The sequence below is a fragment of the Synchiropus splendidus genome, chromosome 5 (assembly GCF_027744825.2).
Source record: "Synchiropus splendidus isolate RoL2022-P1 chromosome 5, RoL_Sspl_1.0, whole genome shotgun sequence".
Taxonomy (NCBI): domain Eukaryota; kingdom Metazoa; phylum Chordata; class Actinopteri; order Syngnathiformes; family Callionymidae; genus Synchiropus; species Synchiropus splendidus.
Window position 1 is genome coordinate 25,351,823 of NC_071338.1, and position 16,239 is coordinate 25,368,061.

The following is a 16,239-nucleotide window of genomic DNA, read 5'->3' on the forward strand; positions in this document are numbered from 1 at the left end:
TCTGAAGATGTACTGAGTAGCCAGAGTATGTAGGATTGTGTACATCAGCTGGGCTTTATGGACACAGTGCACAGTGGGCACAGTGACTCAGTGTTTTTCTGAGGCAGCAGAGGTGGTATAGGAGCATTCATTGCTTCAGTACAGGAGCAGCTGGAGATCATTGCAATGTATCCAAAGTAGAATATAAATACAAAATTTGATATACTTTTGAAGTTCATTCTCTTCCACATTCCATGATGGTTCTGATTCATTATTTTATAAAAGTTGTTTGTAGATATATATTTTGTATAATATATTTATTAATTAACTTAAAATTATTAAGATTTCTATGTGCTCAAATGTCACAATATTGTGAACATATTTTTGCAGAAATCGCGTTTTTGTTTTTTGTTTTTACGAGAGCTGTTCATTCCTTTGTTGGACTGCGAAATTTAACTGAAAGTCTAACTGGACTAACAATAATCTTGTTTTCACGCACATATTATTGTACTGCATGATCTCATATCCCCCTTTTCTTGTTAATATATATTACAATATATTGCTGAGCATGCAGTACAGCAAAAATCGCAAATATATTGTATCACCACTCCTTTATCAGGATACATATTGTGTCATAACACAAGATACCTGCCTGATACACAGCCATATGAATGAAGGCAATGATAAAGATAATTGTTTGCGAGGGAATCAAATTTTCTTACCAAGATAATAGTTTCTATTGTTGTTATTTTGACCAAATATAGTTTACAATAATCAAGGGAAAACACATTTAACAAAGGGTCAATTTCGCGTCCTTCAGACTGTTCAGAAAAATGAGCATAACTAGAGCAATAGAGAATTTTTTTTGGTTTTATAATGTGAGATTTGACCCTGACAATAATCAAAATATGTTTGTTTTCCCCTCAGGACAGCTCTGGAATGCGTCTGTGGAAACGAAAGTGGTTTGTTTTGTCGGACTACTGCTTGTTTTACTACAAAGGTGAGTGTCAATCAAGTGCCACTCTTTATGTCCAACAGCCCACGGAAGGCACTGCGACATGAATCACTGCCTCTGGTGTGATTTTTTTTTTTGGATCGGTGTTGTTGTCATGGCAGTATTGCCTCCATTAATCTCTGTGAATAAGGGATCAATCTCCTTGCACCACATGGAGCTCCTCTCCCCTCGAGAGGCAGTTGCCCTCAATGATTCTCCTGCTGTTCACACACCAGCAGACCCTTGTAAACACGCAGGTGGAACTACGTATAGTTCAGCAGGCAAATAAACAAGTTGTGTTTCTTTGTTTCCACAGACAGCAGAGAGGAAACAGTCCTCGGCAGCATCCCTCTGCCCAGTTATGTCATCGCACCCGTGGAGCCTGATGACCACATTAACCGGAAATATGCATTTAAGGTACAGTAAACAGTCTCTGCAACATCTGAGCATGAAGCTTGTGAAAGGTTCACTTTAGTTTTTAGGTCTGTGCTTCATTATGTGACTTAAATAAAATATAAATTCTAGTGATGAAATGCTAGTGCATTGCGTGGCTTAGATTTCAGTATGAAACCTCAGTTATATTCTCATGAATTGTTTCTTAACTAGATTTGAATCCATTTGAAAAAAAAAGAATGAATTCATTGTTTTTAATTACAGTTGAAGCAAATATTAATGTGTCTTTATTCAGCTCATGATCCTGTTAATGTGTCATGCACTGTGAACCACAGCTGTATGACATCAGGGAGCTGTGCTCTTGTTTATCATAGATCTCACCGCCATGTTTAAATGATGATTTCCACATGAAAGGGAGCGTCGGATCTCTTCCTTGCATGTGGAAACAATCCCTTTTCCTTTGCTTGAATTTTGCCTGTGGGACAATGAAAGGATTCGTCTTTTGGTTACACTGCGAGTGTGTGAACATTATTCAGCTTCATCTGCCTGGAACAAAGAGCTCGTCCCAAAGAACAATAATGCCTAAATGTTTGATGTTGCGCAGCAGCTCCGGGGCATTTTGCTGCAATCCTCCGAGCTCTGTTGCTCTCTGACTTTTTGTTCTTCGATCCCCCCTGTGTGAGTGAGTGCGTGCGCTTGTGTGTTTAACGATCAGATCACACAATGAAATTTGTATGGTAATTTTGCTTTTGGGGATATTAATTAATCACTCTTTTCTCTTTCTTTACTCCCACACATCACCTCCCACGGCTGCGCCCCGCTGTAGCGCCATGTTATTTGAAAGATCTATAGCTTAAATCTTCTGTGCCTAAAGTTGTATTCATCATGACGGCTCCCAGGTTCGGTCTATTTTTGAAGCGCTCTAGGGCGGCTGAGATTGTTACCTATTCATCATCGGCACAAGAGAGAACTGCACCTTAAATGACTTGCATTATTTCATGTATTTAAATGGGACGTGTCTACAACGTTCAGTGAAACTCCAAAGACAACATTTTTATTTTGATCATTCATTGGAGTTGGGAATTTTCAGGGTCTGTCTGAGGTCACCAGAATAAACTGCTGTTCTGGGACAAGTCACTTTCTCACCAGAGTTCCTTAAACCAACAGGAAGAGATGACATCGTCAATTCCAGCATATGCACCACTCACAATAAGTTCAGGATATTGTGAGGTACTCAGTGGATTTCATACATACGATATTTGTCACACATCGTGGCAATTGTGTGAGGGTGATAGACACACTTCATGTGTTTTCCACGGAATGGTCTCACTCTATACGGTGCACCTTTCCCACTGGAGCCGATCCCAACACAATACAAGAAGACAACCCTTTTCAATGAGTCATCATTTCAACATTCTATATTCCATAAGAATCTGGTATTGTCAGTAAGTCATTCCCAGTCCATCCTTCAAGCAGCTGTGAACACATGACATCACTTGATGGATGAGCGCTGCCACCAGGCTGCAGTGTTGGTAGCAGGCAGTCAAATGTGAACATGTATCTCAAAGTATCATCAGCAGACTTACAGCAAGACACAAAACAGCAGGCAGTGTTAGTACCTAAGGACGCCGCTGTGCAACTCCCACAGGCCCATTTACAACAAGTGAGAAACCATTGGCAACCGACTTAGCTGCATTGGCTTCCATAACAGACGACCGTTGCGGTTGACTCCACTGACACTAAGACACTGCCGTGACCGTTGGCAGGGGTTACAAGATCATGTGACCTGGAGAGTGCAGCAGTGGTCTACCGTCCCATTGTTTATTGATGAGTGTTGCATCAGAAGCCAAGGTCACCATGGTCCCCAGGGTTGGCATTGGTGAAGGAGGTGCAACAGTCTGGGCAGGCAACACCAGTCAGAACTTAACAGATTTGGAGATTGGAGATGGCCCCTGACCTGAACCCTATAGTGCCAACACATCCTCACCGCCACGCTGTCATATATTGACCTTGGGAAAGGTGACTTTTGCGTCCTATACTGATGAAAAAGGCAGCCTTCAGCATCGCATGTTGAGGCACTGGTAGCACGACACATGACAAAAATGGTAGAAACAGTTTTGGTTCGCGTCTCAATTTTGGGGTAGTAAATATAGAAATAATGAAAATGGTGTTTGGTCTCATTCAATAATAGTAATATCCAAGTGAACTATTACTTATTTCTTTAAAATTTTTACCAACTATGAGAAGCACTCCTGTAAGTGGCAGTTATTGTGACTAATGTATGTATTATTGACACAAATAGTTTTGTCATCATTTGTCGATGTTCGTATGAATTCAGCAATCACAGAAAGTCCACCTGCTCTTTCAATAAAACCTGTATTTCCTCGTCTTTGTCTTGCCACGTGTGTAGCCTCATGAGATGCCAGAGTGGCCGTCTCTTGGTCTAAACACACTCGAATGAGCCACTCCAAACCTCAAGAGCCATCACATCGCCTCTGTCAGCTCTGATTTGCTCTGACTCATGTTGTAATTTCTTATTTTCTCATCCCACTGTTTCTCTCATTCCCTCCTGGTCAATTGCCTCCCATTGTGGCCCGGTGCGTGTGTGTGCGCGGGCGGAGTGAGTACCGTTCTCGGGAGGCCGCGCTCTCGAACCACTCAAGCTTCCTGTCTTGCATGATTAGGTATTTGACAACACTTGAGACCAGGCATATCAGTGAAGCGCCATCCTCGCCTCATTCTGCTTCTTCCTGATATGGGATTGATGCGCATTTTTAAAATGCTCATTAAATTCTCGTCATGCACCATCGTCTGCTGACCATACCAGGAGGATGTGCGGCATTTGTCGCTTCAGAATTTGACGCATTGCTTGTTACCAGATCTTAACATACCTGGAGTTAAACTGTGACCCGCACATGGACCCTGGTATCAGTTCATCATTCATGGCTTCATTTGTTTTGTTCAAGGGAATGTCTACTAAACACTGAACACTGGAAACATGACCCTTACTTAGCTCCTCGTATAAAATCAGATACTGTATGTTACAGTATGTTATATGAAATAAAGAAAGAATCAGATCAAATACTTTTATGTAAAAACCTAAATTTAACAATAAATAACCTTTTTTTAGAGCTTAACAAATGTATTTTAATTTCACTTTCATTTGAATAACAAAACTTTAATTTCACATTCGATTTCATTTCACTTCTACATTCATTTTCATTTGACCCATCAAACATGACCCATAATAATCCAGTCAAACTAGCGAAGCACTTGCTTCTGCAGTACCACCTCTGCTCGTGCAGGGGGCGACAGAGCAGTAGTAGAAGCGGTCGTCTGACGCTCAAACGAATATAATAATATCATAGAATATATTACAAACCACGCATGTCTTTGACGATTCATGTACACACATTGTATTTGCTGTACTTAAACTTACTTGAAGTGATGCACATTTGAAACTAAAATGACTGTGTAAAAGACCTTGTTCTAATATTGTGCAATGACATTCTAGAGTACATAGGAAATAAATCCTTGAAAAAGCAAGTTTTCTTCAGTCAAATGAGTGTTTAGATTGCTGACATGCTTGAATTTTAAGGGATTATTTTGCTGCTGATTTGCTCAATATTTTGCTCTTCATGCTGCAAAATATAGAATATTTTATTGTGGCTTTTTTTTCTGTCGTGAACTCATTTTAATATCCAACTGCTGCTAACTTGTCCTCTACTCTCTCTCCCTCTCTGTCTCCCTTTGACAGGCCAGCCATACAGGAATGCGCTCCTACATTTACAACAAGAACTCTGTGATTGGCTCGCAGGCGGAACACTGCGGGATGCGGACATATTTCTTCAGTGCGGACACACAGGAGGACATGAATGGCTGGATCCGGGCCATGAACCAGGCTGCGCTGATGCAGCAGAGTCACACCATAAGGAGGTTGGCTTCGCTCTGCACAATAGAATTCTCTCCTCCTATTAGTCAGGCCCCTGTGGGGATGAACATTTAACCTTCTTTTAAATGGAGCTGTTACTTTAGTGGAATGCGTTAATGCATTTCAGTCGAGGCTCTATATCACTACATTTCACACCGGTTTGTTCGTCTTTGCGCCAATGAGATGCAGATGTCTCAAAAGGACAGTTTATTGTCATCACTTTATAACCACTCCTGGGCTGAGGATCCACAATTGAAGCACGGGGTGGGTTTCTGCTCTCTGAATTGTTGCATTAAACACTTGAGTATATTCATTTTCCTCTCCACACATAATGCATTTTCGCTGTTCCTCTGCAGCTACATGCAGTTAGTGCCAGATATACTGCATTTTAATGTGCTTAATTCTAGTCTAACAACGCCCCCTAGCGGTACATATGAGGAATTACCCAAGGTGCCAGATTTCTTTTTTTTAATTATATTTCTCTCCAGACCTTGTGTGACTTAACTAAAATGTTCAGCACCGCGTGTCACCGCGTTTTAAACTATTATTATTATTATTATTATTATCACAACTGAGGGCAGCAACTATTTGAAAGGAGGAACATAATCTGATGTTTGATGCATGATTTTGACCATTGCTAGAGTAGAATACAGTGCAACTCATTTTCTGTGCATATAAATCTTTCATGTTCGTTTTCAAATGTCATTGCTCCAGAGGCCATAATAATTAAAGGTCATGTCTGAGTGGTTTTTAATAATCTGAAACAAACATGGTGTAAAGAGCAAGGGAAATAAATAGGTTGACAAATGTCCATTGATATTTCCAGATAGTTTTCCTGTCGACAACTTTTTCATTAATAGCATATGTATATTTAAATTTAAAGCAGAAAGTCACCCTCAGTGTAAAAACCATCTAATATGGGTTACAAAATATGTTTATTAGGGTATGAATCGCTCTCCTACCTCTTGCATATGGGACCCTTGGTATAAGAACTAAGTTTCACATCATATGTCAATAAGTAAACCAGATATGAGTTGCTGTCTGTGTGGCCGTACTTGAGACATTCAATGTCTGGATTTGCACTATTCTGTCTTTATCACAGAGAAGTGGAGAAACCAGTCCAAAAAGCAGCCACCCAGAACAACCACGTCCAGCACAACCAGCCAGAGAGCCTGCCAGAGAGACAGCATCATCAGGAGAACGGCGTGAGACGGCCTCACGGAGGAAATGTTCAACACGTTCTGGACATCAAAAGAAGACCCAGCCACCCCACGACCGGGGAGGATCCTTCCACGGAGTTAGTCAACGGTGCGGCACAGAAACACGCTCAGCAGACAGTCATCCAAGTGGCGCTGCCACCGGAACAGAACGGCAGTGTTGTTTACCAGAGGGGTTTCGTTACGCGGACTGACCCTGACAAGCATGTGCAGAGGAAGAACGCGCTGGCTCAGGTGGAAAACTGGGTCCAGGCACAGAAAGGAGACCCTCAAAAAAGGTCAGTTTAATATGTTTAGAGAGGAAATGCTGCCACCTAGCGGTAATATTTGGATCTAAGCCCATCGTCTTCTTCATAGGCGGTTGCAGGAAACGTCACTGTCTTTTACCTTAAAACTCCTTTTGACTCCTTTAAAGTGAAAGGTCAACAAGAAAAAGGAACGATACTTTATGTCAGATGATGTTTGTCAATAGCTGTGAGGTTTGTATTTTTAGTACATTTTGATGCTCCTCATCATCTTAGACAAGGTCCTTGGCAGGTTGCCCACCTCATTACTTCAGCTGAAGTGATGCCATGTCCTTGCTTCTTTGTGTCTCAGTGTCCCTTCGGCGGAATACAACCTTCCAAGACGGACTCCTCCTCCAAAGCCCAAAGTCAGCATTTCCGAAACTACCTATCACTCATTGCCAAAGTCTCCTCGGGTGCCGTCGGGCAGCAACTCTCCCACCGCCACATGCAACCTGCCGAGCGACTACAAGTACGCTCACGACCGACTCAGCCACTTCCGCATGACCACGGACGAGCGAATGGCCACGAAGGAGGGGATGGTGTGGCAGCTGTACGAGTGGCAGCAGCGGCAGCAGTTCCGGCACGGAAGCCCGACCGCTTCCGTTTATGCCGGGCCAAACTTTACGGACTCTTTCCGAGTAGCGCTGGAGATGCCACGCTCCATCTCTGTGCCACCTTCTCCGTGCGAGGTGCCGCCGTCACTCCCCTCCTCCTTCAAGCCCGTCTCTCCTCGCAGGCCGCACACTCCCTCTGACAGACGGACAGTCCGGCCTCTGGATGATTTAGCAATCGGGGGCAGCACAAGATCAAGTTCCCCTGCTCACTTCTGTGCCCACCTTTCTCAGGTAAACCCTGATTCTTCCTACGCACCCTGCTCTGCTCTTACACCACTCGCACGTAAAGCTGTTTCCACTCTAAGTAAATCACTGATTCTTGTATCGGCAAACTTGTCAATCTTAAACTAAAGCTGAATTAACTTGCGATCGATGCCAAATTATCGCACATTTTGCATCTGTTGTTCATGTAATTTGAATGAATATTTGATCAAAAGTAGTGTGGCCAATAATCACACTGGGAGTGAGCAGGATGGATAGGATCAGGAAGCAGTAGATCAGAGGGACAGCACATGTCAGGTGTTTAGGAGACAAAGTCAGAGAGGCTAGATGGAGATGGTTTGGACATGTACAGAGGAGAGAGAGGCAGTACATTGGTAGGAAGATGTTGAGGTTGGAACTGCCAGGCAGAAGGTGGAGAGGAAGGTCAAAGAGCAGGTTGATGGAGGTGGTGAAGGAGGACATGAGGTTTGTAGGTTTGAGAGAAGAGGAAGCAGAGGACAGGGTGAGATGGAGGAAGATGATCCGCTGTGGCCACCCCAGAAGGGAGAAGCCGAAAGAAGAAGATGCAGCTCAGATTCACTTGCAAACCCAGTTGCCCCTCCATTTATGTCAAAATCGTGTTGCATGCTAAACATGTTTACGTAATATAAGAAGTATATGGTGCTACGAGGTTCAATAATTCATCTTTATCTTTGTACAGAAGGTACTTTTGCTACAACAACAGCCAACAGTTGGCAACTTATTGCAGTTAGTAATGACATTATATTTATTACTCCTTGGATAAATGTGTCCGATTTTGATGCCTTGGAAATCTATAAAACCTTGTGTTATATTCTAGTGGGGTAGCTGCTGCACAAGTCTTTTGCTGACTCTCCTGTTTTCTTGTTTGCTCTGAGGGTCACAGGGTTAAGTAAGCATTCAGTTTCCTGTACTGAAATGCCTCTTGAACTGGAAGGACTTCTATTTACACTAGTGTTGTCTAAACATTGCTCTATAGAGAGTGACTTCTCCTCAGAGGAGAACTCACCTCCATCTGAGATGAGCCCAATGATGGTGGTGTCATCCGCAAACTTGATCGGCTTCACCGACTGGTGGCTGGAGGTGCAGTGGTTGGTGTGCAGGGAGAGAGAACATAGCCCTGAGGAGACCCGATGTTGAGGGTCCGAGTGTTGGAGACAGTCGTCCCCTGGTGCATGCACTGGCTCTGGCTGGTCTGGAAGTCTGTTATCCACCTGCAGAGGGAGTCAGGCAGGTTGAGTTGACAGTTGAAGCAGAGCTGAAGTTCAGGAACAGGATCCAAGCATTGGTTCCTGGGGAGTCTATGTGCTCCAGAATGACATGAAGGGCCGAGTTTACTGCATTGTCTGCAGATCTGTTGGCTCTGTAGAAGAGACTGAGCCAAAAGGTGGCGCTCTTCATTGACAGGTGGATCCATGTGCCTACTGTCATGTAACCCACGTAACCCCCACGTGACCCATGACATGCTGGAGAACTCACATCTCAGGAGAGTTTCAGGGGAGACAGTCTTAACTCGGGGTGAACAGAGTGAAGGCATAAATCCAGATTCCATCGATCCATCATCTATTTGAAATACTTGGCTAATCTAATAGAATGTCCCATAAAATGATCTAAAGAAATGAGGCTTGGTCCGCGTTAAACGCAGCATAGTTTCATCTGCGAAGGCGATGCTGCTCACTGGCTGGAGTTCATATGACTGAAAGCAATGAGAGGTCTCTCGGGGATATCATTAAGAGACGCGTTTTATTTGCTGCTAATCCAGCTTGCCCTGGGCATGTGAGCACCCTACGAACACACCCAGTGTATCTCAAACATCAGCAGCGCTCTCTTTCTTCTGAACTCCCATTTAAATAAAAAACCTATTATACAGCAAAAAATAGTGGCTTGGGACTCTCCGAGGGGAAAGGCTTACAGTGCGGCTCTTGCTGGTAGCAAACAAATGTTATTTTAAGAAAGCAGGTTTTGCCATAATTTATGTGTAGTTAATTAAATCTCTTGTTGTTTATGTCCTTTTAAGGCGATGTAGTGGGCCTGGGCTTCCCACGGAATCTGTGTGTTAGGCAAAAATGTCAAATTCGCCGAGCCCTGTAGCGTCAGAAAACTCAGGGCAACACCTTGTTTCAGATAAAAGTGGGAACTGAGAAAGAGCCGGGACGAGAAAATAAATCTGCTGCGCGGACAGATTTGTTTGCAGACTCTGAGGCAAGATTTTTACTTGGAGTGAGTGTGAGTCAACTCAACAACCACCGGGAATTAGACATTCCGTTTGATTTAACTCTGTTGATGAATGTTCTTTCTCCGCAGACCTCCAAAATGGAGAGAAGGTCAATGCCAGCCATGGGCTACATCACGCACACCGTCAGCGCGCCCAGCTTGCATGGCAAGACGGTAGGAAAGTCACACCAACATCTTTCCACAATGGTTCTCAAATAGTCTGTTTCTCTGAACACAGCCAGACTCTTTAAATCAGGGGCCTCAAACCGGCCCTCGAAGGGCCGCAGTGGGTGCAGGTTTTTCTTCCAACCAATCAAGAATCAGATGGCTGTCTGGTGCTGCTTGTTTCAGCTTGTTTGGTTGGAACCCGCACCCACTGCTGTGCTTTTGTGGATCAGTTTGAGACCCCTGTTTTAAATGTATGATGATGTTACATGTGGAACAAATGCCAGCAGCTCCACCAGTCACCCTTCCATGTCTGAGCTTGTAGCAACAGTGTTGCCACCACATTCTTCAGGTCTTGGCCAAAAGTAGAAGCAGCCCCAAGCAAAGTTAGCAAAAGTAGCTATACTAGCTGAATTAGATCTAGTGACAAAGCTACAAACACAATGGGATGAAATAACCGTTTTGTAACAATTGTTTCTAAATAAAAAACATTCCTTTTGAACACATCTTCACAGGACAAAATGTGGGAGAAAACTATGTTGCACTAACAAATACAACTATTGAACTAATCTATAGTGTTGTAGTTGTCCATATTGGCCTTGGTCTTGAGACCCTTTATATCTACTGTCTCAGTCTTCTTGTCTAGGTCTCCATACTCTCCAGTCTTGATAATGTCTTGATCTCATTTGGCGTGGTCTTGACTACAACTCTACATTCCACTGCTCCACTGCTTGACGTCAGTCCCGACTCGATCGGTGCTGCGCTAAGATTGTTCTCTCGTTATTATAGTTATTTTTGTTTTATTTCCTTTGTTGTTGTTATTTTTCCACATTTGTGGAGATTTGTCATGTATTATTAATCTAATCTTAAAATGTTAATGACAAACTTATTAAATATTTGGAGTAGCTATCTTTTAAAAAATAAGATCACACAACTTGGGAAAAAAATGTATGTATATATATATATATATATATATATATATATATATATATATATATATATATATTCCAAATTTTTTTCTGTTTTCTGTCGAAACCTTGAAAAACTACTGCTCCACTTTGGGCCAAGACGAATCGAACGGAAGTCTTCTCCACTGACTAGTTTCTATATGCACTTGACTGGCCACACGGTGTTTAAGAACTCTCTCTCATCCCTCTGCGCTCCCGCTGGCTCGGCTGCAGCCAGAGGAGCTGACTCTGCTCCTCATTCAGCTGCGGCGACACCAGGCCAAGATGGCTGGTGTTCCCTGCGATGCTTTCGCTCACCTGCAGCAGCACAACGGGCTTCTCGGCCCCAGCATGCAGGTCAGGGGCCCTTGTCCACCCTCAACTTCTGTTTCAGCACATTGCCACCCTGACCCAGTGCATTGTGGTCCTTCTCACCCCTCAGCCAATCCCCACATCCTGACAATCATGAGTGCGGTCTGCTGTTATGCTTGATGTTTTGCCATGGGAGTCAATCAGGAATCTTTGGGATCTCAGACTCTTGCGGTGCTTTAATTCTGAAAATTAAAGTTTCTCACAGCTATTTTCATCCGGCTCCACTTCCTGACCACTCAAAGCTTCATCAATCACTCTAGCTACGATTGTATGTACAGAAATAACTGCAGTACTTGCACATACTACTGTTTGAATTACTATTTTACAGTACATAAAAATAGAAATCAGTTGTTGATTTTCCACAGAACCTTATCTGAAGAGATGAAATTTTGTTGCCTCGGTGTTTCTCAGCTCTTATTTGGACTCTTTTCCCTGAGTAGAGCACAAGTAGAGTCATCTCTGTTTAGTTTAGTCTGTTTATCAGATGATAAAAGCCAGGGGGTGAAAAGAGATGAAAAAAAAATCACCTTTAAAAACACATTTCTGCTCTGAGCAAATCACTTTTCTGTTTGAGAAATATCATGTGTGTCATCCAACTGCAACGTAAACCATGACAACCAATCTGGTGAGAGGACTGACCTGGTCATGGACAAGCTTTTGCAGCTAACACTCTGTATCTGCTCATTCCAAGGCTGATGACACTTACGTCCAGCTGAAGAAGGACCTGGAGTATCTAGACCTGAAGGTGGGCTCCTGGTGACGCACAAATTTCAAATTCTTCCTCCTCACATCGTTGCCTTTTTCTCAACCTCTGTCTCCACATTTTCCTTTGTTTCGTTATTCTCAGCAGCTGATATTTAACTGTATTTGTCTGATGCAAATGTACTGTTACGAATGAGGCTACTTCTTTGTTGGCAATGTGCAGCACACTGTGTAACACAAGGTGTCTGTTTGAATTCAGATCCAAAGTATTGACCCGATGATCTTGTCGGTTCATAAAGTGCTCGACAACTCTACGCCTGCGTTTGGCTACTCTCAGAATGTAAGGATAAGACAGGGACAGGACATTCCATGGATTGCACTCGACACCTGAGCATCTGTAGGCTCATGCATGATACAGTGACACCTGCCATAATTCAGTGGGAGTCGTGTTATGCCAAGAACCACTTGCCTGCCCTCCAGCATGCTGTTAAGGAGATGAATGTTTGCCTGACATCAATGCTTCCGTTGCTTTTTTACGTTTATCATCACCCATCTGTGCGCTTGGAATGATATGTAAATTCTAAAGTATTTGTTTCATGCTTGTTTTTAAAACACTTCATCCTTGTGTTGTTAGTATAGGGACAACTTGAGACCGGAAAACTCATGTGCAATAAACTGTCATGCTAAGGTATGACAGTGGAGGACGCAACAGTGGTCGGGGTATCCGTCCAAATTCTTCAGCATTCTTTTTTGTGAATTTTTGTGAAGATACACAGAAAGAAAATGAGACTTTCTGTCTGTTTCCATTTGCTACTAGTTTGCCATTAACTAGTGGCGAGTGCACCATGAGATGACATCATCAGAGAGCGTCTCCAAGCTACCAAACAAACACACTTGGCTGACAGTGTACAACATTTTTTGCTGCTTTCCATCCAGAACTGCATTAGTGTTCGCATCTTTGACCATCTCCATAAATGTTTGCAAATATATCGCACATTATGGTCCGCCGCCTTTTTATGGACCGCAATGAGCGACATAGCTCTGATGGTAGAATAGTCGGCCTGTGACTAAGCGGTGGCTGGTTCGATCCCTGCTCCTGATGTGTTTGTTGTGTCCCTGAGCAAGACACTTAACCCTGGTTTGGTTCAGACGGCGCGCTGCATCGCAGCCTTCTGCCGTCAGTGTGTGAATGGGTGACTTAATGTAAAGCGCGTTGGTTGCTGAATGAGAATAAAGTGCTGTATCATTTACAATGTATATGGGTGATGTGATATTGGGGCCAGAAAATCTGCAAAACCCTTTCCATAGCCAAATAATTTCCTTTTGTCATTCTACCTCTGCCCCTACCCCTAGCAACTTAACCAATCTGAGCCCAGACCCACAAGCTACTGAAGCATCCGATGGTACCAAAGGCAGCGGCGTTCAAATCTTTGTTCAATAGACTTCCACAGAAGGCCTAGAATTTGACTCCCCCTCCCCTGTCACAGGGCAGCATTGACCCCCCGCGTCAACACTTCACTTTCTTGCAAGATACTTATACTTTTAAAAAGACTACGTATATTATGATCCACCCAACGCCCTCTAAATGAAGCTAAAGAATGATCTCATTGTTTAATCATAACATTCCCCCTTGTGATGCTGTTGGAAAGAAAAAAAAAACTTTTTTTTGTTCAGCATCCATACATTCTTCTGTCCCTCATTACTCCATGTCTGATCCACCCAGCTGCATCGTGAAAAGTCTTTGGCCTCGCTGATGTGCGTCTGCTGGGTGTTTTCAGGTCACCGGACGAGAAACCCTGAAGAGGGAATCACCGCAGCCTGTGAAAATCGCAGAGAGCGATGCCGATGTAAGCCAATGTGCTGTTGACGGAGACAAGGTTTCATCAGAATCCTGTTGATCTGTTTTTGAAAGATTTCTCTCTAGAATGCACCAGAGAGATGCAGCTGACATTAACTTGACTTGCTTGTGTGTTTTCTCTGTACGTACACACTTCGCGGCGCTGTGGGGACACCCGTCCACGCTGCACAGTGAGAGTTCCCACCACAGCTTTTATTTTCCTTCCACAATTTAAAGAGAAAAATACATGTAATGGGAGTTTTAGATGATGAGCTGTTAAATTTTTCAGTTTGATTTGCCGGATCTCGCCGCTCTCCTTCTTTGTTTTCCGCTGAATGGAGGTAAATAAGATGGATGTCCTGGCTTTTCGTCATTAGCATTGTTGCACTTTAACAATTTATAAGAAATTGCCAGCAAATTTGTCGAAACAATGAATATTTCATGCAATTAAAAAACAACAATATACGGCAGGCAAAATAAAAACAGCTTAATTATTAATTGAACAGAATGATAAGTAGATCTGAGCGGGAAAATGCAGCGCGTGAGGAAGACTCTGAACTTGGCGGAATTATCTTGTTTTCATAAACACATAACCCATTTCTGGGAAAACAAATCTGTCACTGTGAATGAAGGCGGCTTTCTCCAAAAGCGAGCGTGAAAATATGGATTTTTGATTATGATTACTGGTAATTGGTGTTACCAGATCTGACCTCAAACTTGACAGCATGAAAGCGTTTGATATTTCTTGCCTCAGTGATGGGAGGAATTCCTCTGGGCTCCTTCGGCAGACCGGGCTTATTGACATATTTACACAAAGAAGATCAATTTGTCTCATTGGTCTGAAGCGTTTGAAATGCCTCGGCCGCTGCAGAAATCCCACTTTTCTGTCGTGTTTGGATCAAAATCAAACACATGTTTCTCTTCTTTGTGTTCTCCTGCTACCACAGGTGAAATTAAGTCGACTCTGTGAGCAAGACAAGATTCTCCAGGAGCTGGAGGCCAGAATACGCACCTTAAAGGAAGACAAGGTTTTTATTGTCTGCTTGTGTGTATCAGTGTTCTTGTTATTGTGAGCGTGTGTTCGCTGGAATGTTGTTCTTACAGCTAACCCTCATATGAAAGGTAAAAAGTGTCGCTATAAATATGCTTTGTATTGCACAAAAGTGATTGTGTTTGTATATAAAAAAAACGGACCATCAATTAAAAAAGGCACAGGGACAGTGCATACCTCCCTTATTCACTGGGACTGAACTGTGGATCATCATTCGATCAATTATTAATATTAATATTAGTATTAATTATCCTACCATCAAAATTACTGTCTGCTCTTTTGTCAACACTCACTGGTGACTTTTGGGGGGGTTAAAGCGATGGCAATGTAGAAGGTATAATATACTTGTTTATATCAGGTAGCTTTTTAGTGATATTTAAAAAATATTTCTCGCAATTCAATTTTTAATTGTGCTACTTTTGTTAATTTAATTTTAATCGGATGCCACCGAAAATATAATTTGTATGTGAAGGTCACGTTTTAGGCAATGAATTGCAATGACTTGATAGTCCACTAGGGACACTTTAAAAACTCCTCTGCAGTAAACACGAAGTAGACAATAGAAGCAAGAGCTACAGAATGATGGGGCTACAATGGGCCCAGCTTACATTGGCAATGAAAAACAATAATTGGCTCAAAAACACAATATAGGCATTGAAAACAAGAATATCGCCTGAAAAAAAGAATATAGGCATTGAAAACAAGAATATTGACTGAAAAAATGAATATTGGCTGAAAAAATATAAATATTCTTATTCTTAATTTGTGTACATTCTAGTTTTCTACCGCAATACAAATTGTTTTCAGCCAATATATTTTTTTCAATGCCAATGTAAGATGGTCCCATTCTAGCCCCATGCTGAACTAGTGAACTCGGTTATTATTCATAATATTTAATAATCAGTTTGAAGTGTTGTTACAGCATTAAATGGTGATAGGCTGAGCAGCCCCACTGTGCTGAACTGGATTTATGCAACTTGGAACATGTTCCTGATCTCTTCTTAGAATTCAAATCACTGAGTAGGTTTGGTGGAAGAAGGTGCTGGTTTTTATATCTGTGTGTTCATTTAAAATCACATGAGACCCGTGTGACTGAACCATTGCTCTGGTCACGCAGGACAAGCTGGAGTCGGTGCTGGACGTGTCCCACCAGCAGATGGAGCAATACAGAGAGCAGCCCTCACACGCAGAGAAGATTGCCTACCAGCAGAAGCTGCTGCAGGAGGACGTGGTCCACATCAGAGCTGAAATTTCAAAAGCGTCCACCGTAAGACTTTTACTTTATTTTGAAGGCAG

At 42.7% G+C, this 16,239-nt stretch overlaps 1 protein-coding gene across 13 annotated transcripts in view; it reads left to right on the forward strand.

Moving 5' to 3' along the window:
* The window catches only part of plekha7b (pleckstrin homology domain containing, family A member 7b), a 64,907-nt gene that overhangs the window by 35,798 nt on the left and 12,870 nt on the right, over positions 1 to 16,239 (forward strand). For 5 of the 13 annotated variants that reach the window (XM_053864766.1, XM_053864770.1, XM_053864775.1 and 2 more), the window contains 12 exons: positions 907 to 979; positions 1,290 to 1,390; positions 5,124 to 5,302; positions 6,400 to 6,792; positions 7,112 to 7,646; positions 9,960 to 10,043; positions 11,216 to 11,338; positions 12,045 to 12,098; positions 12,315 to 12,395; positions 13,834 to 13,902; positions 14,840 to 14,920; positions 16,061 to 16,210. In XM_053864766.1, the coding sequence (XP_053720741.1) occupies positions 907 to 979; positions 1,290 to 1,390; positions 5,124 to 5,302; positions 6,400 to 6,792; positions 7,112 to 7,646; positions 9,960 to 10,043; positions 11,216 to 11,338; positions 12,045 to 12,098; positions 12,315 to 12,395; positions 13,834 to 13,902; positions 14,840 to 14,920; positions 16,061 to 16,210 (1,923 nt within the window). The other 8 variants (XM_053864767.1, XM_053864771.1, XM_053864768.1 and 5 more) reach the window with 8 other exon arrangements.